At 40.2% G+C, this 27,091-nt stretch overlaps 1 protein-coding gene across 2 annotated transcripts; it reads right to left on the bottom strand.

The window, feature by feature from the left end:
- Nucleotides 1-12,388: 12,388 nt before the first annotated feature.
- Nucleotides 12,389-27,091, bottom strand: RGN (regucalcin). 2 transcript variants are annotated; one of them, XM_082446642.1, is made up of 7 exons: nucleotides 26,892-27,091; nucleotides 24,877-25,057; nucleotides 22,833-23,015; nucleotides 15,990-16,205; nucleotides 14,343-14,474; nucleotides 13,826-13,980; nucleotides 12,389-12,819 (listed from the first exon to the last, which is right to left on the bottom strand). In XM_082446642.1, the coding sequence occupies exons 2-7, from the start codon at nucleotides 25,043-25,045 to the stop codon at nucleotides 12,769-12,771; spliced, it is 906 nt and encodes a 301-aa protein (XP_082302768.1). In that variant the 5' UTR covers nucleotides 25,046-25,057; nucleotides 26,892-27,091; the 3' UTR covers nucleotides 12,389-12,768. The 2 variants fall into 2 exon arrangements, with proteins under 2 accessions (XP_082302768.1, XP_082302769.1); XM_082446643.1 differs by lacking the exon at nucleotides 26,892-27,091 and adding an exon at nucleotides 25,287-25,573.

Raw genomic sequence — 27,091 nt, 5'->3', positions numbered from 1 at the left:
ATCTTACTTCTGTGTTCGTAAGTTAACCAGATGTCTTGATTCACTGCCAAGTAGACGTTGTTTTAGAAGTTTGGTTGACTAGATGGCCATCTGGACAATTAGCCAGAAAAGACTCAGTGCAAGGGGGTTAATGTTTGTCATGGGGGAGGCTTCCACCACCAGGGGAGGGGGCTAGAGCCTGGGTCCCACTAGGTTGAGTTCCTGGGGCTAGGGGTCCTGGAGAGAGCAGGAGAGCCACTCTGGGGGCTTGGGATCACCTGAAATTCCAGGAGATTTCTTCCTCACAGTCCTCAGAATACCCCACCTTGGTCCCTGGAGCTCCTCAGACATTTCACCTATCTACTTCTCTGACCTACCTTGAATGACCTACCTCCTCAGCCATTCCACCTCTCTCACTGTTTGGAAGTGAATGGGTTAAGAGGCTAGCCAGCTGTATTGGGGGGAAGGGGAAGGTGCTCTATTTTGTGCTTCAGATCATCCCTGGTCTCCTGATGGTCTACAATAAAGCTTTCTACATCCTTCTTGGAGTGCTGGGAGTCTCCTCATGCCAGCCCTGTTGCTCTCTGAACTCTCTTGAGAAATGGGGTTGGGAAAGGACCAAGCAGAGATCAGACAACTAGTGGACTGCAGTGAAGACGGGGGGAGAGGCTGGCTGAAGCTTCAGACCCACATGCTCCCTGGAGATCCCCGATGAAAAGGCCTTTGCAGATTGGGTTTGAGCCGAGGTATTCATAAACAACTTTATGGAGTTGCTTTTCCCAGCTCTTGACCTGCATGTGCATGGACTGGATCCTGATTAACATACCAAAGACTTTGAGAACTGAGCTAGTGCTAGATCTCTTCCCTGGTCCCAGATTGACCACTGAGGGGTACACACATGAGACAGACGTGAATAACACTGAAAAGCCTGTGAAAACTGAACTGACACTGGAACCACACTCACAGAAGACAGGATGGAACTTGTGGACTGAACCTAACCACGCAGATTGTCTGCTAAAACAAATGTATCAACATTCTTCATAGGATTTATTTATTTATTTATTTATTTATTTATTTATTTTTAACATCTTTATTGGAGTATAATTGCTTTACAATGGTGTGTTAGTTTCTGCTTTATAACAAAGTGAATCAGCTATACAAATACATATATCCCCATATCTCTTCCCTCTTGTGTCTCCCTCCCTCCCACCCTCCCTATCCCATCCCTCTAGGTGGTCACAAAGCACCGAGCTGATCTCCCTGTGCTATGCGGCTGCTTCCCACTAGCTATCGATTTTACATTTGGTAGTGTATATATGTCCATGCCACTGTCTCACTTCGTCCCAGTTTACCCTTCCCCCTCCCTGTGTCCTCAAGTCCATTCTCTAGTAGGTCTGCGTCTTTATTCCCATCCTGCCCCTAGGTTCTTCATAACCTTTTTTTTCTCTTTTTTTAGATTCCATATATATGTGTTAGCATACAGTATTTGTTTTTCTCTTTCTGACTTACTTCACTCTGTGTGACAGACTCTAGGTCCATCCACCTCACTACAAATAACTCAATTTCGTTTCTTTTTATGGCTGAGTAATATTCCATTGTATATATGTGCCACATCTTCTTTATCCATTCATCTGTCGTTGGAAACTTAGGTTGCTTCCATGTCCTGGCTATTGTAAATAGAGATGCAATGAACATTGTGGTACATGACTTTTTTTGAATTATCTTCATAGGATTTAAATAAGACCTAGAGTCTCATAATGTAATATTCAAAGTGTCCAGGATACAATCCAAAATTACTCAGCATACAAAGAACAATGAAATAGTCAATTCAAGTGGGGAATGACAATCAACAGGTGCCAAGAATGAGATAATGCAGATGTTGGAATTATCTGCCAAGCACTTTAAAGAGCTATTATAAAAATGATTGACTGAGCAATCATGAAAATTCTCAAAACAAATATGAAAATGGAAAGTATTGGAATAGAAAAAAGACATAAAGATTAACCAAATGGAAATTTTAGAGCTGAAAAATAAAATAACAACAACAACAACAAAATCACCAGATGGACTCAACAGCAGAATAGAGATAACAGAGAAAAAAGCCAGTGAACTTGAAGATAGATCAATAACAATTATCCAACCTGAACAATATTGAAAAAAATTAACAGGAACTGTTAATTTCAGGAACTGTACTTCAGGAACCTGTGGGACAACAACAAAAAGTCTAATATTCAAGTAATTGGAGTCCGAGAAAGAAGAATGTGAGGCAGAAAAAAGTATTTTAAGAAATAATGGACCCCCAAACTTCTCAAGTTAGGTAAAAGACATAAGCCTACAGATTCAAGAGGCTGAGCAAACCCCAAACAGGATAAACCCAAAGAAATCCATATCGAGACACATTATAATCAAATTGCTGAAAACTAAAGACAAAATGAATAATCTTGAAATCAGTGAGAGAAAAATGACTCATTATCTGTAGGGGAACAATGATTTCAACAACTGCAGATTTCTCATCAGAAACCATGGAAACCAGAAGGAAATGGCACAACATTTTTAAACTGCTAAAAGGCTGAAAGAAAAGAACTACCAACCATGAAGTCCATATCCAGTGAAAATAGCCTTCAGGAGTGAAGGTGAAATAAAGACATTCTCCTATGAAGGAAAATTAAGAGAATTCATAGCCAGCATACCTGCTCTAAATGAATTGCTAAAGGAAGTTCTTCACACAATAAAAAGGATATAGGAAGGAAACTTGGAACATCAGAAACGAAGGAAGAACAACAGAAATGGTAAGTATCTTGGTAAATATAATAGACTATTCTCCTCTTGAGTTCTTTAAAACATGTTTGGGAGTTCCCTGGTGGCCTAGTGGTTAGGATTCCAGGCTTTCACTGCCGTGGCCTGGGTGCAATCCCTGGTTGGGGAACTGTGACACCGCAAGCCATGCAGCATGGTCAAAAAAAAAAAAGAAAAGAAAAAGAGAATAAAACATGCTTGATGGTTGAAAGCAAAAAATTTAACACTGATGAATTTTCAGTGTATATAGATATAGTATACAATACACTTATACATGAAGGAGGAAGTGTAAAGGGACCTATATGGTGGTAAGGTTTATACATTCCAATTAAAGTGATAAGATACTGATTCTAAATAGACTATGAAGAATTAACTATGTATTTTATAATCCCCAAAGTAATCATAAAAATTAATGCAAATAGATATAGTCAAAATCACGATAGGTACAAGAATAAGTTCAAATAACCCAAAAGAAGGCAGGGAAGGGCAAACAGAAGAACAATAAACAGGAAAAAGAGAGAGTGAGAGAGCAAATAATAAAATGGCAGACTAAATGCAAACATACCAGAAATTATACCAAGTTTAAATGGTTTAAACACATCAATTAAAATATGAGATTGTCAGAAGATTAAAAAAATGACCCAGCTTACACCTGAAACTAACACAATATTGTAAATCAACTATACCTCAATTTAAAAAATGACCCAGCTATATGCTATCTAGAAGAAACTCACTTCAAATATAATGATATAGGTAGTACTTGAAAAGTAAAAGGGTGGAAAAAGATATACCATGCAAACGTGAACTAAAAGAAACTGACAAAGTAGACTTTATTTATTTATTCATTTTTGGCAGTGCCATTGGGCATGCAGGATCTTAATTCCCTGACCAGGGATCGAACCCATGCTCCCTGCATTGGGAGCACAGAGTCTTAACCACTGGACCGCCAGGGAAGTCCCTGACAAAGTAGACTTTAGAGCAAAGAAAATTACCAAAGAGAGACCTTACATACTGAAGAAGAGTCAGTTTACCAAGAAGATAAACAATTCTAAAGTTATATGTACCTAACAACAGAGTTCCAAAATACACAAACCAAAAACTGTCAGAACTGAACAGAGAAATAAACAAATCCAAAATTATAGTTGGAGATTTCAACACTCCTTTCTCATTAATAGAACTAGAAGACAGATGCTTAAGAAGGATATAAAACTGAATAACACCTGGGGGCTTCCCTGGTGGTCCAGTGGCTGGGAATCCACCTTCGGACGCGGCTTCAATCCCTGGTCGGGGAACTAAGATCCCACATGCTGAGGGGCAATTAAAACCCACACGCCGCAACTAGAGAGAAGCCTGTGCACCACAGCTACTGAGCCCATATGCTCTAGAGCCCGCGCACCACAACTAGAGAAGCCCGTGTGCCACAACTAGAGAGAAGTCCACAATGAAGAGCCTGCAAGCTGCAACAAAGACCCAGCACAGCCAAAAAAATAATAAAAATAAAAACAAAATAAAATAAAATAGACCACCAGAGCTTCCCATCAAGCCTCTTAGATAGCCTCAACCACCAGGGGGCAGACAGCAGAAGCAAGAAAAACTACAATCCTGCAGCCTGGGGAACAAAAACCACATTTACAGAAAGATAGACAAGATGAAAAGGCAGAGGGCTATATACCAGATGAAGGAACAAGAAAAAGCCCCAGAAAAACAACTAAATGAAGTGGAGATAGGCAACCTTCCAGAAAAAGAATTCAGAATAATGATAGTGAAGATGATCCAGGACCTCGGAATAAGAATGGAGGCAAAGATTGAGAAGATGCAAGAAATGATTAACAAAGACCTAGAAGAATTAAAGAACAAACAAACACAGATGAACAATACAATAACTGAAATGAAAACTAGACTAGAAGGAATCAATAGCAGAATAACTGAGGCAGAAGAATGGATAAGTGACCTGGAAGACAGAATGGTGGAATTCACTGCTGCGGAACAGACTAAAGAAAAAAGAATGAAAACAAATGAAGACAGCCTAAGAGACCTCTGGGACAACATTAAACGCAACAACATTCGCATTATAGGGGTCCCAGAAGGAGAAGAGAGAGAGAAAGGACCAGGGAAAATATTTGAAGAGATTATAGTCGAAAACTTCCCTAACATGGGAAAGGAAATAGCCACCCAAGTCCAGGAAGCGCAGAGAGTCCCATACAGGATAAACCCAAGTAGAAACACGCCGAGACACATAGTAATCAAAGTGGCAAAAATTAAATACAAAGAAAAATTATTGAAAGCAACAAGGGAAAAACGACAAATAACATACAAGGGAACTCCCATAAGGTTAAGAGCTGATTTCTCAGCAGAAACTCTACAAGCCAGAAGGGAGTGGCATGATATACTTAAAGTGATGAAAGGGAAGAACCTACAACCAAGATTACTCTACCCGACAAGGATCTCATTTAGATTTGATGGAGAAATCAAAAGCTTTACAGACAAGCAAAAGCTAAGAGAATTCAGCACCACCAAACCAGCTCTACAAAAAATGCTAAAGGAACTTCTCTAAGTGGGAAACACAAGAGAAGAAAAGGACCTACAAAAACAAACCCAAAACAATTAAGAAAATGGTCATAGGAACATATGTATCGATAATTACCTTAAATGTAAATGGATTAAATGCTCCCACCAAAAGACACAGGCTTGCTGAATGGATACAAAAAAAGACCCCTATATATGCTGTCTACAAGAGACCCACTTTAGACCTAGGGACACATACAGACTGAAAGTGAGGGGATGGAAAAAGATATTCCATGCAAATGGAAATCAAAAGAAAGCTGGAGTAGCTATACTCATATCAGATAAAATAGACTTTAAAATAAAGAATGTTACAAGAGACAAGGAAGGACACTACATAATGATCAAGGGATCAATCCAAGAAGAAGATATAACAATTATAAATATATATGCACCCAACATAGGAGCACCTCAATACATAAGGCAACTGCTAACAGCTATAAAAGAGGAAATTGACAGTAACACAATAATAGTGGGGGACTTTAACACCTCACTTACACCAATGGACAGATCATCCAAAATGAAAATAAATAAGGAAACAGAAGCTTTAAATGACACAATAGACCAGATAGATTTAATTGATATTTATAGGACATTCCATCCAAAAACAGCAGATTACACGTTCTTCTCAAGTGCGCACAGAGCATTCTCCAGGATAGATCACATCTTGGGTCACAAATCAAGCCTCAGTAAATTTAAGAAAATTGAAATCATATCAAGCATCTTTTCTGGCCACAACGTTATGAGATTAGAAATGAATTACAGGGGAAAAAACGTAAAAAACACAAACACATGGAGGCTAAACAATACGTTACTAAATAACCAAGAGATCACTGAAGAAATCAAAGAGGAAATCAACAAATACCGAGAGACAAATGACAACGAAAACACGACGACCCAAAACCTATGGGATGCAGCAAAAGCAGTTCTAAGAGGGAAGTTTATAGCTATACAAGCCTACCTCAAGAAACAAGAAAAATCTCAAGTAAACAATCTAACCTTACACCTACAGGAACTAGAGAAAGAAGAACAAACAAAACCCAAAGTTAGCAGAAGGAAAGAAATCATAAAGATCAGAGAAGAAATAAATGAAATAGAAACAAAGAAAACAATAGCAAAGATCAATAAAACTAAAAGCTGGTTCTTTGAGAAGATAAACAAAATTGATAAGCCATTAGCCAGACTCATCAAGAAAAAGAGGGAGAGGACTCAAATCAATAAAATCAGAAATGAAAAAGGAGAAGTTACAACAGACACCACAGAAATACAAAGCATCCTAAGAGACTACTACAAGCAACTTTATGCCAATAAAATGGACAACCTGGAAGAAATGGACAAATTCTTAGGAAGATATAACCTTCCAAGACTGAACCAGGAAGAAATAGAAAATATGAACAGACCAATCACAAGTAATGAAATTGAAACTGTGATTAAAAATCTTCCAACAAACAAAAGTCCAGGACCAGATGGCTTCACAGGTGAATTCTATCAAGCATTTAGAGAAGAGCTAACACCTATCCTTCTCAAACTCTTCCAAAAAATTTCAGAGGAAGGAACACTCCCAAACTCATTCTATGAAGCCACCATCACCCTGATACCAAAACCAGACAAAGACACTACAAAAAAAGAAAATTACAGACCAATATTACTGATGAATATAGATGCAAAAATCCTCAACAAAATACTGGAAAACAGAATCCAACAACACATTAAAAGGATCATACACCACGATCAAGTGGGATTTATCCCAGGGATGCAAGGATTCTTCAATATACGCAAATCAATCAATGTGATACACCACATTAACAAATTGAAGAATAAAAACCATATGATCATCTCAATAGATGCAGAAAAAGCTTTTGACAAAATTCAACACCCATTTATGATAAAAACTCTCCAGAAAGTGGGCATAGAGGGAACCTACCTCAACATAATAAAGGCCATATATGACAAACCCACAGCAAACATCATTCTCAATGGTGAAAACCTGAAAGCATTTCCTCTAAGATCAGGAACGAGACAAGGATGTCCACTCTCACCACTATTATTCAACATAGTCCTGGAAGTCCTAGCCACGGCAATCAGAGAAGGAAAAGAAATAAAAGGAATACAAATTGGAAAAGAGAAAGTAAAACTGTCACTGTTTGCGGATGACATGATACTATACATAGAGAATCCTAAAACTGCCACCAGAAAACTGCTAGAGCTAATTAATGAATATGGTAAAGTTGCAGGATACAAAATTAATGCACAGAAATCTCTTCCATTCCTATACACTAATGATGAAAAATCTGAAAGAGAAATTATGGAAACACTCCCATTTACCATTGCAACAAAAAGAATAAAATACCTAGGAATAAACCTACCTAGGGAGACAAAAGACCTGTATGCAGAAAACTATAAGACACTGATGAAAGAAATTAAAGATGATACCAACAAATGGAGAGATATACCATGTTCTTGGATTGGAAGAATCAACATTGTGAAAATGACTATACTACCCAAAGCAATCTACAGATTCAATGCAATCCCTATCAAATTACCAATGGCATTTTTTACGGAGCTAGAACAAATCATCTTAAAATTTGTATGGAGACACAAAAGAACCCGAATAGCCAAAGCAGTCTTGAGGGAAAAAAACGGAGCTGGAGGAATCAGACTCCCTGACTTCAGACTATACTACAAAGCTACAGTAATCAAGACAATATGGTACTGGCACAAAAACAGAAACATAGATCAATGGAACAAGATAGAAAGCCCAGAGATAAACCCATGCACCTATGGTCAACTAATCTGTGACAAAGGAGGCAAAGATATACAATGGAGAAAAGACAGTCTCTTCAATAAGTGGTGCTAGGAAAACTGGACAGCTACATGTAAAAGAATGAAATGAGAACACTCCCTAACACCATACACAAAAATAAACTCAAAATGGATTAGAGACCTAAATGTAAGACTGGACACTATAAAACTCTTAGAAGAAAACATAGGAAGAACACTCTTTGATATAAATCACAGCAAGATCTTTTTTGATCCACCTCCTAGAGTAATGGAAATAAAAACAAAAATAAACAAATGGGACCTAATGAAACTTCAAAGCTTTTGCACAGCAAAGGAAACCATAAACAAGACAAAAAGAGAACCCTCAGAATGGGAGAAAATATTTGCAAAGGAATCAACGGACAAAGGATTAATCTCCAAAATATATAAACAGCTCTTTCAGCTCAATATTAAAGAAACAAACACCCCAATCCAAAAATGGGCAGAAGACCTAAATAGACATTTCTCCAAAGAAGACATACAGACGGCCACGAAGCACATGAAAAGATGCTCAACATCACTAATTATTAGAGAAATGCAAATCAAAACTACAATGAGGTATCACCTCACACCAGAATGGGCATCATCAGAAAATCTACAGACAACAAATGCTGGAGAGGGTGTGGAGAAAAGGGAACCCTCTTGCACTGTTGGTGGGAATGTAAATAGATACAGCCACTATGGAGAACAGTATGGAGGTTCCTTAAAAAACTAAAAATAGAACTACCCTATGACCCAGCAATCCCACTACTGGGCATATACCCAGAGAAAACTGTAATTCAAAAAGACACATGCACCCGAATGTTCATTGCAGCACTATTTACAATAGCCAGGTCATGGAAGCTACCTAAATGCCCATCAAGAGACGAATGGATAAAGAAGTTGTGGTACATATATACAATGGAATATTACTCAGCCATAAAAAGGAACGAAATTGAGTCATTTGTTGAGACGTAGATGGATCTAGAGACTGTCATACAGAGTGAAGTAAGTCAGAAAGAGAAAAACAAATATCGTATATTAACGCATGTATGTGGAACCTAGAAAAATAGTACAGATGAACCGGGTTGCAGGGCAGAAGTTGAGATACAGATGTAGAGAACAAACGTATGGACACCAAGGGGGGAAAACTGCAGTGGGGTGGGGATGGTGGTGTGCTGAATTGGGCGATTGGGATTGACATGTATAAAGTGATGTGTATAAAATTGATGACTGATTTAAAAAAAAAAGTTGCACTGACAAAAAAAAATAAAAGTAAAATAAAAAATTTTAAAAAAATCGAACAACACCTTCAACTGAATCTGACATTTGTAGAACACTCCACTCGTAACAGCAGAATACACATTTTTCTCAAGTGCATATAGAACACTTAGCAAGATAGACCATAACCTGGGTCATAAATCAAACTTTAATAAATTTCAAAGACTTGAAATTATAGAAAATATGCCCTCTGACCATAATGGAATTAAACCTGAAGTCAACGCCAAAAAGATAACAGTAAACTCTCCAATCATTTGGAAATTAAACCACACACTCAAAAAGACTCCAAGGAAATTAGAATATATTTTGAACTTAACAAAGATGGAAATACAACATATCAGTCTTTGTGAGCTGCAGAAAAAGAAGTGCTGAGAGGAAAAATTATAGCATTAAATGCTTATTTTAGAAAAGAAGAAATGTCCCAAATTCATAATCTAAGATTCCAATTTAAGAAGCTAGAGAAAGAACAACATAAATCAAAATAAAGCAGAAGGAAGAAAATAAAGAAGATAAGAGGATAAATCAATGAAATAAAAAATAAGTTCTTTTAAAAGATCAGTACACTGATAAACCTCTGGCAAGACTGACAAAGAATAGAGAAGACACAAATAACCAGTACCAGGGAGAAAGGGGGATGTTACTACAAACCTCATAGACATTATTAAAAAAAAAATAAGGAAATACTATGAACAACTCTAAGTGCATAAATTTGACAATTTATACGAAAATGAATAGTTCCTTGAAAGCCAGAAACTACCAAACCTCACCAAGATTAAATAGATAATGTGAATAACCCTATAATTACTAGGGAAAGTTTAAAAAACCTTCTGAAAAAGAAATCTCCAGGTCCAAATGGCTTCACTGGTGAATTTTGCTAAATGTTTAAAGAATAAATAACCATAAATAGACACTATCTTTTCCAGAGACTAGAAGAGGAGGGACTACTTTCTAACTCATTTTCTGAGGCCAGTATTACCCTGATATCAACACCAGGCAAAGACAGTAGAAATAAAGAAAACTAGAGGCCAATATCCGTGATGAACATAGATGCAAAAATCCTCAACAAAATTTTAGAAGGTTGAATCCAGTAATATATAAAAAGAATAATATGCCACCACCCAGGGCGGGGTTTATCCCAGGGATGCAAAAATCTATCATATTAATGTCTAAAGAAAAACCATATGATCGTATCAACAAATGCAGAAAAAAAATTGATAAAATACATCCAAAATACTACTATGGGGCTTCCCTGGTGGCGCAGTGGTTAAGAATCCGCCTGCCAATGCAGGGGACACGGGTTTGAGCCCTGGCCCGGGAAGATTCCACATGCCACAGAGCAACTAAGCCCACGTGCCACAACTACTGAGCTTGCGCTCTAGATCCCATGAGCCACAACTACTGAGCCCACGCACCACAACAACTGAAGCCCGCACGCCTAGAGCCTGTGCCCCACAACAAGAGAAGCCACCGCAGTGAGAAGTCCGTGCACCGCAACGAAGAGTAGCCCCTGCTCGCCGCAACTAGAGAAAGCCCGTGTGCAGCAAGGAAGACCCAACTCAGCCAAAAGTAAATAAAAAATAAATTAAAAAAATAAATAAAATAAAAAAACAAAATACTACTACTACTACTAATAAAAACTCTCAGCAAACTAGACTAGAGGAGAACTTACTCAACCTGAGATAGGGCATCTACAAAAAATTCTGCAGCTAACATCATATTTACTGAAGAAAGACTGCATGCTTTTCTCCTAAGATTGGGAACAAGGCAATGATATCCACTCTTACTATTCCTATTCAACATAATGCCGGCAGTCTTAGTCAGTGCAATAAGGTAAGGAAAAGAAATTAAAATATACATATTGGAAAGGACAAAATAAAACTGTCTACTCACAGAAGACATGATTATATATCCAAAGAATCCCAGAGAAGTTATAGAGATACCCTTAGAACTAATAAGTGAGTTTAGCAAAGTCATCAGATACAAACACCAATCATACTTCCATAAATGAACAACTGGAAACAAAAAATTTAAATAATAATAACACAATAGCTCCAGAAAATGAAATACTTGGATATAAACCTAACAAAACATGTACAAGATCTGTATGCTTGGGACTTCCCTGGTGGTCCAGTGGATAAGACTCCACTTTTCCACTGCAGGGAGCAGGGGTTTGATCCCTGGTTGGGGAACTAAGATCCCACATGCTGCATGGTGCGGCCAAAAACAAAAACAAAACAAAACAAAAATCTGTATGCTGAAAACTACAAAATGCTGATGAAAGAAATCAAAGAAGACTTAAATAATTGGAAAGACATGCCATGTTCATGGGTTGGAAGATTCAAAATAGTAAAGATGCCAATTCTCTCCAAATTGTTCTACAGATTTAAAGCGATTCCAATTAAAATTGCTCCAGGATTTTTTTGTAGATATAGTCAAGCTGATTCTAAAATTTATATGGAAGGCCAAAGGAACTAAAAGAGCTAAAACAATTTTGAAAAAACAAAGTTGGAGAAATCACAGTACCCAATTTTAAGGCTAATTTATAGTGACAGAAATCAGATCAGTGGTTTCCTGGGGATGGGGGCAGGCATACAGAAGGACCAAGGGAAAGGATTACAAAGGGACACAGGGAAAGTCTTGGGGTAGTGGATAGATTCATTATCTTACTTGAGGCGTTGGTTTCATTAATGTGTATATATATGTCAAACTTATCAAATTGTACACTTTAAATATGTGTAGGTCAATTAAAACTCAATAAGGCTATTTTTAAAGTATTCTTTCCAAAGTGATACATTACATCTACTAGGTGGCAGTCGGAACCATAGATTTTGCCAAAATGTTTGAGTCTTATCCTCCAGTAATATTTTAGTTTGTAAAATAACATACAGGAAAAGTAATACGAAGGTAGGTCGGCACTGCAGCATATTTTATAAGATTATGATGAAAATAAAAAGGAACGTAATCATAGCAAGTCATTACCAGACTACTATTTATTAGTGTTTTAAAGCTTTAGGTATAGTAAGTATGGAATGCAGAGTAAAGAACAAATATGGTCCCTTCCCCCTCCCCCAATTCCACCAGCAATTTGCAAAGAATCAAGAGGCTGGTTGACGGTTGAACACCTCTATATTTCTATAGCACTTTTGCAGAAGGCCTTATAGTATGTTATCAAAACCACCTGTCACCCCTTGTTAAAAATGCTCTATGTTTTAAAAATTGTAATTAAAAATTTAATCCTATTAATATCATTGCTTCATTTTTTTTTTTTTGTAACTAGACTGAAATTTCAGCACCAGAATTTTCTAGTTGTCTTCTAAGAAGTCTTCTCCACTATGAAGGAAGGCCTGTCACTCATCCTGCATAGGGATAGGGAGGAATTCCTTTGACCCCCAGGCCAGTTATCTGTTAAAAAAAAGAAAAGAGAGAAACTCTGATACAAGGTAATTCACAAATATTCTCCAAAAACATTTTTATGATTCACAATAATATATTTAGCCACCTATTATCCTTGTTTTGTTTCCTATAATAAAAAGGAACTATTTTGGGCTTCCCTGGTGGCGCAGTGGTTGAGAAGCTGCCTGCCGATGCAGAGGACACGGGTTCGAGCCCTGGTCTGGGAAGATCCCACATGCCGCGGAGCGACTGGGCCCGTGAGCCACAACTGCTGAGCCTGCGCGTCTGGAGCCTGTGCTCCGCAACAAGAGAGGCCGCGACAGTGAGAGGCCCGCGCACCGCGATGAAGAGTGGCCCCCACTCTCCGCAACTGGAGAAAGCCCTCGCACAGAAATGAAGACCCAACGCAGCCATAAATAAATAAATAAATAAAATTTTTAAAAAAAATTAAAAAAAAAAAAAAGGAACTATTTGATTAGGTATTTATGGTCCAACCCCATTATTCACATAGATAATAATTCAACTAGCAACCATTTACAACTAGGATTGAAAACTGAATTTACTTCTATCTTCTTCCCATCTGTTAAGAAAGGGGTTTGCGCCAGATGACTTCTACATTTCTTTTCAGCTCAAGAGATCTATAACTCTTATCAGTGTTTATTTCACTGCCAAAAAAAGTTAAGAACCTGACAATATTCTTGCAACATCAAAACAATCAACTAATCTTATAAATGTGTTTCAAACAGTGGTTTTCCAAGCCTATTCTACTGATTTATAGAATTTCAAACACCACTGAAGCAAAAAAATATTTTAAAGCACTGTACAAAGTGGGCTGAACACATTGTCCTGGACTTCAGGTCTAGAAAATCTCAATAAAATGTTTTTAAGTCTAGCATGATGAGCTTAAATGCCAAATACAATTGTGTTTGGGAAGTATGAAAAAGCACCAATCACTCAGTTATTTAACCGAAGATCTCCCACCTCACCCTCAAAATAAAAGAAATAGCCAGATCACCTTGAAAATTCCACCAGCTTCAGGTTGCTGCAGTAGACCCTCGGGGTCCATCCCATCCCGGGCACTGGTCACATACATTTCAGAGTAATCCTTCCCTCCGAAGCAGCATGAGGTTGTTTTAACAACAGGCAACTTCACAGTTCGGAGTCTCTTCCCTAGGTCACCAAATATTTCATTTAAAGTCTAGCTCTAGCAAATTTCCACCCGCACAACTTTTCGGGACCCCTTGTGGAGCAATAGGAAAGTTCAAAGAAGATTTGGAGGTCAGACTTCGCCCAGGTATTTCACCTACCTTCCCTGACAATTTCTTCTGGGCAAAAAAGATTTACCTCTACAGGAAAAGGAGTTCTGACTATAACATTTTGGGCTATATCTTTGGCCTTTATTTCCAAAATCATCCAATTGAGACCTTTGAATATATCTCTATATAACTTTATTAGTGATGAAGTTTCTCTGGCCCCTAGTGTCTGGTGTTTCCTAGACATGGAGGGGGTTTTTCATTTTGCTGTGGGCCTACCTGTCTCAGGATCCAAACGGATCACTCTTCCTCCATTGTAACAGGCCACCCAGAGCTTCCCCTCAACATCAATACACATTCCATCAGGGATTTGTTCTTCTTTCTCCAGCTTGTAAACACTTCTGCGGTTGGCTATGGTTAAAAACAAACAAACAAACAAACAGACAAACCAACCACACACACCCACCCCAAAACCACAGGCCCCTCAATACTGAGCGTCAAACAATGAGCAATCAAGTTGATTATAAATACTGATCACTTCTGCTTATCCAGTGTCTGGCAAATGGGTACCACAGGTGGGATGATTCAGGAGGATTCCTAACTCTAAAAATGTCCAAAAACATGAGTGGCCACCCCTCAACAAAGGATTTGTACTGTAGGATTTGGGGTGGACTCACTCCTTTTAGTTTGGGTACAGACACAGCTACCTAAGCTTTCAGAGGAGGAGAGAAAAAAGAAAGCAGAATTCTTAATAAAATAACAAAAGATCTTTCTGAGGGACCTGAACTGAAGCCCTGCATGCCCACCTCAGATACACTTCAGTCTGTGGTTAGACCTTTGCTGTTTTACTTTCAAAAATGCCTACTTTGGGGAATTCCCTGGCGGTCCAGTGGTTAGGACTCCATGCTCTCACAGCCGAGGGCCCAGGTTTGAACTGCCAACAATTCACGCACAAAAACTAACAAGGTGTATGAGTTCTGTTTCTGCCCAACTAAATGCTCCAAAATCACCCTATCTAAATATTAGAAGAGCTTGTTTCTGAAAAGAAGGGTATTCTGAAACCAACTGGACGGCCTTAAAGGGAATCATAATGTACAAAAAACAAGCATCAAAATCCAGAGGAACATTACACTACAAAATCCAGGTCATTACAGTAATCAGATTGAGGTATAAGGGAAAAAATGTTAAAACCATGTGTAAGTAAAGTGGGTAAAAACAGCCATGAAAAAGAGCACTACATATTTCAAAGCAAAACATCTGTGCTGGAATATTTTGCCTCTGATTAAATCTACATGAGACTCATGATTTTTTTCAAGTCATTTTTATGATTGGTTTTGCTCTTGTGGTCTGGCACCTTTCATGAAAGTTTCAAGCACTCCTTTTTAAATTCTTTCCAATAATTCCTTCCCTCCCAGTTTCCAACTATGGCTCATTTACATCCCGTTGGTGGAGTTGAACAATCTGCAACTACTTTTTTTACTTTTCCATTTTGAAAGGTTGTTAATTTGTCTTTAAGTACTTGCCTATAGTTAACTAAAGTACAAATAAGAAATATCAACCCCAAACTCTAATTTTCTGTTCTTTTGTCCCATTCTGCTGTATACTATTTGCCTTTAAGCACCAGCTGGTAAGACAGGATCCGTTTTACAGTGAGCCTCTTTCTAGTGATGGTTGCAAGAAAAAGGATTAAGGACCTAGCCATATTATGCCAACTGTGATCATATTTAGTTGTGCTGAGAGCCATGGCTTGACCGGCAGTATAGTCGTCTGTGTAATCATTACAATATTGGAATCATAACATTAGGCAGTTCTTTGTTTGAAAAGTAAGGACCTTTTCAAGTGGGTTAAGGGCGAGGCAGCCTGCTAGTCATATGCATATGAAAAAAATACCAGCAATATTAAGAAAAATAATGAAAAAGTACATACAGATCTTTCCTGTCTGCAGGTCATAGTCAAAAGCATCCACGGAGTAGGACAGGCTATCGATGTAATAGAAGATTTTGTGGTCCAGAGACCAATCCAAACCATTGGAGATGTCCACCTGGTCAAAGTACTTTTCCACATGGTGGTCGGGAAAGAGGGAGTACAGGGACCCTTGGCGCCGCTCCAGAACCGCTGGAGCTGTTTCCTCAGCCATGGTACCTACAAAACCCAAAGAGCACGGAGCTCAGCTGCACAGCATCCCGCCCGTGCACTGCACCATCTTCTCTCACCAGGACTCCTTCCCCGTGATGAAATCAAGGAAATTATTATACAATCCCAATCTGGGTCCTATGGTTTTTTTTTTTTTTAATGACAACTACCTTGCTTATAATGCAAATTAAAACTACCTTGAGAGGTTCTGGTTCCAGACATCTGCACCAACCTCATTTTCTCACACTGAGCAAAACTCTAAGACCTGGACAAAATGCATGGCATAGCTATTTGACAAGTCTGCAATGTAAATTATCAGGCGGCTCAGAGAAGAACACAGAATTTGAAGTATCACCTAATTGGTGGCGAGTTCTTGAGTTCTCCATTTTATCCTCTAGTATGTCCTGGCCTGAACTCAACCCAGCCTGAAACTTGGAAGTGAGCACCATGGTGCAGGCAGAAAGAGGTCTGAGAGAAACCTCTAGATCTGGCACAAGGAGCAGAAAACACTCCTACGGCTCAGAGAGAGTGTGGAAGAAACCCCCTGCTTATTTTCTACTCCTTTTTCTCCATTTTCTCATGCACCAGCCCCCAGGCAATTCTGCAGTGAGGGTAGCAAAGGCAGACAGTGGTCAGCAACAGGGAACTACAGGAATCAAAACTCTGAGGGAAGGCGACATTCCTCTCCATTTAGTGAAGCTGCAGGGACAAAAGGGCAGATCAAACACCGTTGCTTTCATGTTCTCTCTCTCTCTCCCCTCCTGCCACTTGGCCCTGGAGGCAGAACAGCCATAGAAGTGGGTGGTTTCTGACTGGAGGAATGAAAAGGAGCTACAGGAAGCTGGAAAGTACTAGAAGATAGTAAAGAGGGATGATGTTCAGGAATGCAACCCCATAAAGTTGTTTGTGATCTGCTGGGCTCATCTGTTTGTACACGCATGGATCTGATTCTAATTAGCATGCTAAAGATTTGGAGAACGGAGCTAATGGATAGAACTCCTTCTAGGGCTCAGACTGACCACTGAGTGGCGCACCTAATGGCACCTAATAGAAAGTAAGTTGGAACTTGTGATCTGAACCTAAACATACAGATTGCTTACTGAAACGAATATATCAACATTCTCCATAGGATTTAAACAAGACCCAGCATCTCATAAGGTAATAGTCAAAATGTCCAGGATACAATCCAAAGTTACTTGGCAACACAAAGAAGCATGAAAATCTCAAGTCGTATAGGAAAAAGAATCAAGAGGCAGACAGTGAGATGGCACAGATGTTGGAATTACTTGACAAAGACTAAAGCAACTCTTATAAAAATGCTCAAATGAATGATCTGCAGAGTCTTAAAACAAAACTCAAAATAGCAGCAAAGGAGGAGAAGATATAAAGAATCCCCAAGTGAAAATTTTAGAACTGAAAAATAAAATTAATGAAATAAAAAACCCACTGGATGGACTCAGTAGCAGAACAGAGATGACAGAGGAAAGAGTCAGTGTATCTGATGCTAGATCAAGAAATTATCCAATCTGATCAACAGAGAGAAAAAAAGACTGAAAAAAAAATAGAGTGTTAAGGACCTGTGGGACAACAACAAAAGAGCTAACATATGTGTCACTAGATTCCTAGAGAAGAGGACAAAGAATACAGGGCCAAAAAATATTTGAAGAAGTAATGGCTCAAAACTCTCCAAGTTTGGTGAAAAGCATAAAACTATATATTTGAGAAGCTGAGCAAACCCCAAATAGGATAAGCCCAAAGAAACCTATACCCAGACACATCATAATCAAATTTCTAAAAACTTAAGTTAAATAGGGACTTCCCTGGCAGTCCAGTGGATGGGACTCCATGCTTCCAATGCAGGGGGCACGGGTTTGATCCCTGGTCGGGGAACTAAGATGCCACATGCCACGTGGCGTGGCTAAAAAAAAAAAAAAAAAAAAAGAACAAACAAACAAAAACCCAAAAAACAAACAACCAAACTTAAGTTAAATAGAAATCCTTAAGATTAATGAAAGAAAAATGACATACATACAACATATAGGAGAATAATGATTTCAATGACTGTTGATTATTCATGAGAAACTGTGGAGGTCAGAAGAAAGTGATACATTTTTAATTTGTTGAAAGAAAAAAAACGTGTCAACCTAGAATTTTATATCAAGTGAAAATATCCTTAAAGAATGAAGGTGAAATAAAGACCTTCTCCTGTGAAGTAAAACTAAGAGAATTTATAGCCAGCAGACTTGCTCTAAAAGAATTGCTAAAGGAAGTTCTTCAGACAGAAGGGAAACAGCAAAAGGAAAAATACCAAAAGGAACAACAGGAATGAAGAAAGAACAATAGAAATAGCACATATATGAATAAATATAATAGACTATTCTTCCCTTTAGTTCCTTAAAATATTTCTGATGATCAAAAGCAAAAATTACATTTTCTGATGGGATTTTAAATCTATGTATATAAAGACAACTATGACATAAATGGGTGATTGTCAATTGAAGTGGTAAAATATTGGTTCTAGATAGACTGTGAAAAGTTAACTATACATTTGTAATCCATTCAGGAACCCTTAAAAAACTATACAGAGAGATATAGTGAAAAATCACAATAAGTAAATTAAAATTGAATTCTAAAAAATATTCAAATAACCTAAAAGAAGGCAGGAAAGGGGAAACAGAGTAACAAAAAAATACAGAGGGAAAGAAGAGAAAACAAATAGTAAAATGGTGGATCTAAGTCAAAGCATATCAATAATTACATTAAATGTAAATAATCTAAACACATCAATTAAGATAATGTCAGAATAAATTGTTTGAAAATAGAACTATATGCTGTCTATAAGAAACTCACTTCAAATATAAGGATATAGGTAGCTTAAACGTAAAAGGATGGGAAAAGACCTATCCTATGCAAATATTAATTTTAAAAAACTGTAGAGGCTATGTTAGTATCAGACAAGATATACTTAGAGCAAAGAAAACTACCAGGGATAAATAGGAGTAACTACATACTGTGAAAATAGTCACTTCACTAAGGAGACATAATAATCCTAAATGTGCATGTGCTTAACAACAGAGCTTCAAAATACACAAGGCAAAAGTCAGAACTGAAAGGAGAAACACACAAATCCATAATTCTGGTTGGAGATGTCAGCATCCCTTTCTCCGTAATAGATCCAAGTAGATAGAAAATCAGCAAAGAAATAGAAGAACTGAATCCCATCAACCAAACTGGACCTAAGTGACATTTATAGAGAACACTCCATTCAACAACAGCAGAATACACATTCTTCTCATGTGCCCATGGAATATGTACTTAGACTTGAGTGTGATCTCAGAGGACAGAGCAGAATTTAACATAATGAAGAAATTGGAAAGCTCATTTACTATAACATGCGCCATCTGAAAGAAGGGTGAGTTAGAGGAAAATGGACTGAAACTGGGAAGCCTGAACAGCAAGCCAGACCTCCCTCCCTGTTTTTTTTGCTATAGGGCAGTTGGGCTTGTTTCTATTATTTCTATTCCACCCCCACCCACCCCCTTCCCCCACTATCTGCCTCACAGAAAGAGATGCCTGGAACATGAATGTGGATCTCCCACTGCTTAGAAAGGGCTCTTCCTTAGTGGGAAAGAAACTGGAGCCCTGGTTTATCATCATCTAGTAGTGAGCCCAGACAGGTGAGACCTTGGGTGTTGGGACACCTTCAGGGTACTACCCACCACTAAGAGACCCCCATCCAGACTATCAGATGACCCCACCCTTTTCTGGGCCCCACCCTTTTCTGGGCCAGGGACAGCTCTCAACACCTGCTGAAAGCTATAAACTCTCTCTAGAAAAAGTTTCTCAGGTGCTTCTGACAGATGCACATGACCAGTATGTATGCACACTGATGCGTACAATTTTAAGGGGTCTCCAGAGGGCAAAGGTTAAGAATTGGGGACTCCAGGCTAAGAACTCAGGCCTCTGAGGGCATTTTAATTTTGTCTCACCAGGTGCCACAGAGCTGTAAACTTCTAGCCATAAGGGAGAGAGAAAATCAACTTCAACAGGAGGTAGAGTATCCAATCATATTTCTTCATCCTGCAGAAATTACTGGCAGAAGGGCTTCCAATGGATTCTCATCTTTAATCTTTCAACCTGTCCTGGACTAGATCTGTGGTTGTGTAAAGTCCAGGATGATGGGAAACAATCCACACCACCTGCTCAGATCTTACTTACCTTCCATGTTGAAAGTGAATGGAGGGACTTCCCTGGTGGTCCAGTGGCTAAGACTCCACGCTCCCAATGCAGGGGCCCCGGGTTCGATCCCTGCTCAGGGAACTAGATCCCACATGCATGCCGCAACTAAGAGTTCACATGCTGCAACTAAAAGATCCTGCATGCCACAACTAAAGATCCTGCGTGCCGCAACAAAGACCCAGCGCAGTGAAAGAAAGAAGGAGAGAGAAAGAGAAAGGAAGAAAGAAAGGAAGAAAGAAGAAAGAAAAAGAAAGAAAGAAAGAGAATGGAGCCAGGGCAACATGGCTGATGATGTGAGAGGCAGAGTGGGGAGGTGGAAACAGCAGGGATTTAGAATCAACTTTGGCTAACTATAGGGTTGTTAGGATGGGAGCTAAATGAGAACTAAATGTGAAATGCGTTATTTAATTTCAAACTAGAGTTAAAATTCATTTAAATCTGTATATAAGTCATTCTGCAGCCATCATAATAAAGATGGCTTCAAGTGAGAATCATCAAGGAATGTAAAACCTAAGGAAGATATTTTGATGAGGACCAGGATATTTGCTTGGACTTAAAGTATCTCCGCATGTTGTAGCCAGCCTCTAAGATGACCCACAATGATCCCTGCCTCCCAGTATTCACACCCTTGTCTAGTCCCCTCCATAATTTTGTGACCAATAGCACATGGCAGAAGTGATGCTATGTCACTTCTGAGATTGGTTACAATAGGACTGTAGCTTCCATCTTGGGCTTTCTCTCTCTCTCTCTCTGCCTCTCATCACTGGCTCTGGGGGAAGCCATGTCCCGGGCAGTCCTATGGAGAGGCCCACGCAGTAAGGAAATGAAGCCTCCTGTCAACTGCCTGCCATGTGAGTGAGATTTGAAGCAGATCCTCCAGGCCGCTTCAGAGACTCCAGCTCCCTCCAAGGCTGTAGCCCCAGCCAACAGCTTGACTGCAACTTCAGGACATAGCCTTGAACCATCCAGCCAAGCCAGACCCAGGTTCTTGACCTTCAGAAACTATGTGAGATAATATATGTTTGTTATTTTTTATTTTTATTTATGGCTGTGTTGGGTCTTCGTTTCTGTGCGAGGGCTTTCTCTAGTTGTGGCAAGCGGGGGCCACTCCTCATCGCGGTGCGCGGGCCTCTCACTATCGCAGCCTCTCTTGTTGCGGAGCACAGGCTCCAGACGCGCAGGCTCAGTAACTGTGGCTCACGGGCCCATTTGCTCCGCGGCATGTGGGATCTTCCCAGACCAGGGCTCGAACCCGTGTCCCCTGCATTGGCAGGCAGATTCTCAACCACTGCGCCACCAGGGAAGCCCTGTTTGTTATTTTAAGCCACTAAATTTCAGGGTAATTTGTTACACAGCAATAGATCACTAACAGACCCCACAAACTGCTTATAAATTGCAATTTAAAAATAGTTAACTATGCAGTAGAGAAATCTAAGACCTCAACTGGGTGATCAAAACTGACATCACCAATGAGGGACAGATGGTATCCAGATGGGATACCCCGAGAAGGACAGAACAGCACCTATGCAGTGATTCCAGCCATGAATATGTAGCATCAATCTAATCACAAGGAAACATTAGACAAACGCAAAAACATGAGGAATGTTCTGTTAAAAAAGAGGGGAGTTGGGTGAGATTGTAGTCTTCAAAAATGGCAATGTCATAAAAAACAAAGAAAGGCTATGTTCCATTCCAGATGAAAGAAGATTAAAGAGAAATGACAACTAAATGCAGTACATAATCCTAGACTGGATTCTGTACTGGAGGGAAAGAATGCTATAAAGGACATTATTTGGCAAATTGACAAAACTGAAATATAGATAGTACATCATATAAAATTGTCATAATGTTAAACTTCTTTGAGTTGATTACTGTACTATGGTCATGTAAGACTATGTCATTTTTTTCTTGGGAAATTCACACTGAAGTATTTTAGAGGTAAAGGCACGTGATATATGCAACTTACTTCCAAATGATCCTGGAGAAAAATGTTTATGTATTGAGAGAGCAGTTGGAGCAAAATGTTGACAATAGGTGAGTCTAGGTAAAGGCTATACAGGTGTTGTTTGTACTATTGTTACTTTTTTCTTCTGAAAGTTTGAAATTATTTCCAAGTTAAACAGTAACCACAACACAACCTCTATCTTAAAACTCATTTAAACAAAAATACAATACAAATTTTAGTCTGCTAGAGACAGCAGTTGAAAGGGATATCTATGAAGTTTTTCTCATGGGATTTTTTTTTTTTTTTGGATACAAGTGACTTAAGTAATAATAAAAGAAGAACCCAAGGCCTGTTACGAATACTTCTTTTACTACTGCAGCTGTGAGGCTTTTGTAAGTCATATTCTGGTCTTCCCCAAAGCTCAGTAAGTAGGTGCTAAAGATAAACCATACCGGCAAAGTATCTCCCAGCGGGATCCACCTTCCCGTCATTGAATCGATTGTTTTTCTTGTCTTTATCTACTGTGGCCAAGACAACTGCTGACTGATCTTCCCAGTTCAAAGCACAGAACTTTGTTCCAACTGTGGCGACGTAGCCTCCTGACTGGCGAAGGGCCACAGAGCTGACTGGGGCATCTGCAGAGGTAAAAGCAGCAGTCAGAGGGCAGCCAGCAGTCACACTGTGTCCATCACGCCACCCGGCATCTCTAAGAGGTTGCAGCTCTTTTGGCAAGGAGAGTGCTCCCTCCTCTCTGTTGAATAGTGACGGTTACATAACCGAGTATATTCGTTGAGCATGAACTCCGTGTGCTGTTCCGGGCAGCATGGATGGAAAGATGAACGAAACCCAACTTCTCTGGAAGCTCCCAGTCTAGCGGGAGAAGCAGAGAAGTCAAACCACAGCAGCCGCCATACACTGGGGCAGGTGCCACAGCAAGTCCAGAGGAGAGGTTCCTAAGGGGGTGGTGTGTAAACCAGGGCAGTTGTCACAGAGCAAGCGATGCTCAGTTTGCCTGATCTTCAGGAAATGCAGGGACTCAAACTGTGTTTAGTTCCAGGAACTGGGTTTTGTGACATCTCTCTCTCCCTCAAGTACAGGGCTTGTCTTTTTTTTTTTTTTTAAATTAGGACTTGTCTTTTTAAAGGGACCCTATTTTGTATGTATTTAATTGAAAATTGTTTCTTAAATCCTTTTTGGAAGTAAGCATGATTAAAAAACAATAGAAATGTAGATGCAGTGATTTAAAAAATCACGTCTTCCTTATATTACTATATTTTGTATATTTAAATTTTAGGTTTTCTGGGTTTAACATTTTTCCACGTATAAGGAAACTTTTTTTTTTAAGTGGAGAGATTGATTACCATGGTGAGTACTCACAGGAAACAAATTGACAGACTTTATTGTGAAAACATTTCCTAAGCATCTATTCAGTGCAAGACGCTTGGTGCCCTGTGCAGAAGTTGATTCGAGCCGTGGAGGGTCCCAGGGAATGTGCAAGACACTAGTAGGAGCGTCATATCCTCATCAGGGATCCGAACCTGTGGCCTGAGGCTTCTGTTAGCTTTTAAGCTACTGTGGACAGCACAAGCCCTTCCCAGGGTTTGGGGGTTTTTTTTTGTTTTGTTTTGTTTTTGTTTTGAAGATTAGGGGTAGGAATATATCCCTAATGTGTGCATACTGGGAAAGAGAGACTAGGGAAGGTGATGGGTCCCTCCCCCAAGTCTGATCACAGCGGGTCACAGTCATTTTGCCTCTAGCCACAGTCATGTCCGTGAGTGAATTAAAAGCTGTTCCCTCTCATCTAAAAAAAAAAAGGTCCCCAGTTCTGGGTTGAGAGAGAGCATCCTGAGGTCACAGGAATTCCTGGTATCTCTTTTCCACGAACACAAGAATGAAAAGAAGAAACTTCTTTATCTCTAGTCAAGCCCATACCCTTGGGCCATAGAATGTGATAAACCCCTCCATGGGAAATCACAGGGCCATTAACAGAATCATACTCCAATGCACTCGAAATTCCTTTGTGAATCCTATTTTGAACAGTGAACAGAAAGTCCCGGTTAATGCTTTCTAAGTCCAAAAGCTCCTCTTTGCACAAAGAGGGGATATATCTGTTGTTGTTATTATTATTATTCTTTTGCAAATTAAGGCCTTGGCCTGACTCAAGGTAGATAACCTTTGCTGTGCCACAAACCGGGTCTCCAACTTTGACGGCTGTTAACTGAAGGTATTAAGGAAAGATCCTACCGTGACTCACCATCCAAAACACAATGGGGAATGTTGCCCGGCACCCGCAGGGGAAGAGGAAAGTATTGACCATTCAGATTTTACTCCTGGGTCAAAGTGGGGGACACAGAAAGGATGACAATTCAACAGTTTTCAAGCATATTCAGTACGCTTTAACAAGAAGGTCCCGGAGGAATGACACATTAGGTGACCGCCCCTCCCCAGGGAAGAGATGGCTGTCTGGGCAGATCCAAGCCCATCCTTCATCCTTACCCACGGTCACTTGCTGCACTTGCTTGCTGAGCGAATCCCACCGGCAAACCGTTTTTGCAGGAATATCTACGAAGAGCAGAGAGTTGGATGCCTCCTCCCACACTGGAGACTCACCGCAGCGCCAGTTCTCCCGCAAAACACACTCAATCTTAGCGGAAGACATCGTCATGGGGGAGATTTACTGAAGACAACAGAGATCAAGTGCAATGTCATAGCATGGAGCAAATTCAGCAAAACACCTAAGACGCTGGTAAGATCCCAATACAGATTGAGTTTTTAAAATCAGAACTGGAAAGGCTGGACACACTTTCCCCAGATCAGAACAAAATATGCAATGTGGCAGGACAAGACAGATAAAAAAGAAGAAAGAGCTGATAGGCCATAACACAAGAGATCTTCAATCAACTTACCGGTGCTTTTTTTTTTTTTTTTTCAAGGTTTCTCTTAAAAAGAGAGAGAAAAAAAGCAACACTCCAACGTCCACACCTTGGCGCTAGTGACCCCCAGAGAGAGCTGGCTGCTTCTATAAGGCAAGGCTGCCTTTATGCCAGCACCCAAGCCCCCAAGGCGGGTCAGGGGGTGGGAAACTCCCTCATTGGTGGCCCTCTGGGCGTCCTTCTCCTGCTGCCCTTCCCATCCGTGCATGGTGTTGATTGCCTTCTCTGACGGCCCAAAGGCCAATCTTCCTGCTCTGCACTTTTCTGAACTGCATTTTTAGAAATGCAGTTCATCAGTGATAATACACTAAAGTAGAAATAACATCCATATTCTTTTTATTTATTGAAGTATAGTTGATTTACAATGTTGTGTTAATTACTGCTGTACAGCAAAGTGATTCAGTTATACATATATATATATGTGTATACATTCTTTTTTTAATATATTCTTTTCCATTATGGTTTTTCATAAGATGTTGAATATAGTTCTCTGTGATGTACAGTAGGACCTTGTTGTTTATCCATTCTATATATAAAAGCTTACATCTGCTAATCCCAACCTCCCACTCCATCCCTCCCCCAGCCCCCTCCCCCTTGGCAACCACCAGTCTGTTCTCTATAACATCCATTTTCAAATTCAGACAATGGAAAGGGGGGAGAAAAGGACATCGTTGGGGCACCACTGTAGGAAATGACAGCCCCTCAGCTATTTCTTGCTGCCTAGGAAGGCACCATGCCAGTTTGGCAAGGAGTCTTGAACTCCACAGGCAGGAACATTCTATTCTGGGACTTTAGGCCAGAGGCTGTGACCAGCGAACAGGTAGAAGAAAAAGAAAAATTATCGGAAAAGAAAAAATCCTTACTTAAGAAACCCACGTGGGAGAGGAAATACAGACAACTTTCAAGAGCCTTCTCTCTTTCCCAGACTGCGTCCTGATGATGATCAAAACTGCCTGCATCTTCACCCTTCTCCTTGACAATTATCTGATTTGGAGTCACTGGTCCCACACATGGATGGGTAAATTAATGATAGGGGAAAATAATCTTTGGTTTAATATTACCTTCGATAAACCGCTTTTTTTTTTTTTTTTAAAGAAACATAGCTCAAATCGTCCTCATGCTGCCTGCCAGCGCTGTAGCATTTGCAGTCCTCACTGGCTGTTAAAAATTGGCAGAGGTTCTAAAGGCCTTCCTGCTGTCACTCTGAGATAAGGCCCAAGATCAGACGCGGGACTTTTGCAATCGCAACTTTTAACCCCACGCTCCGTGGTGCAAGCCGGGGGGAGGGGGTGTCTGGCAAATGTCCCTTTTCTGCTCGGGCCACCTGTGCGGGCGCGGGGCCCGGTACTGGCTGGCGGCGCGGCCGCGGCCTCGGGTGCCCCGGGGAAGCTGAAGGTTGCGCCCGCCTCCTCCCCAGCCCCGGCCGGCCGAGTGGGGCGCGCGCGGGGCGCGGGTCCCCGGGTGGCAGAGGGGGTCGGTCTCCTTTCAGCCGCACGGGTTTGGGGATGGGGCTGGCTGTCGCCAGATGTCCCCTCTCCAGAGAGGGGGCGGGGAGGCCGGCCTGAGCAGGGCACTCACCAGCCTGATGACTTGCAGGGGGCTCGGAGGTCAGGTGGCAGAGCAGGGCCCGCGGTGGAGAGTCACCCGGCCGGGGCTGTGGGTGGAAACCGATTCCCTCCACGCCTTCCCTCCTCCTCGGCAGGAAGAATCCAGCAGAGCCCGCCGGGGCAGGGAGGTGGGACAGAGGCTTGGAGCCCAGTGAACCTAAGCTTTGGAGT

The sequence above is a fragment of the Balaenoptera physalus genome (assembly GCF_965194825.1).
Source record: "Balaenoptera physalus genome assembly, chromosome: X".
NCBI lineage: Eukaryota > Metazoa > Chordata > Mammalia > Artiodactyla > Balaenopteridae > Balaenoptera > Balaenoptera physalus.
The sequence above is the reverse complement of the archived record's forward strand: the minus strand, read 5'-3'. Positions and strand labels throughout refer to the sequence as shown.

Excerpts from the sequence above, each read along its gene's own strand:
- RGN (XM_082446642.1), bottom strand. The coding sequence starts at position 25,045 with ATGACGATGTCTTCCGCTAAGATTGAGTGTGTTTTGCGGGAGAACTGG. Across the intron at positions 23,016-24,876 it reads AGTGCAGCAAGTGACCGTGG|ATGCCCCAGTCAGCTCTGTG; the intron begins GTAAGGATGAAG and ends TTACCTCTGCAG. Across the intron at positions 12,820-13,825 it reads AAGCTGGTGGAATTTTCAAG|ATAACTGGCCTGGGGGTCAA; the intron begins GTGATCTGGCTA and ends TTTTTTTAACAG.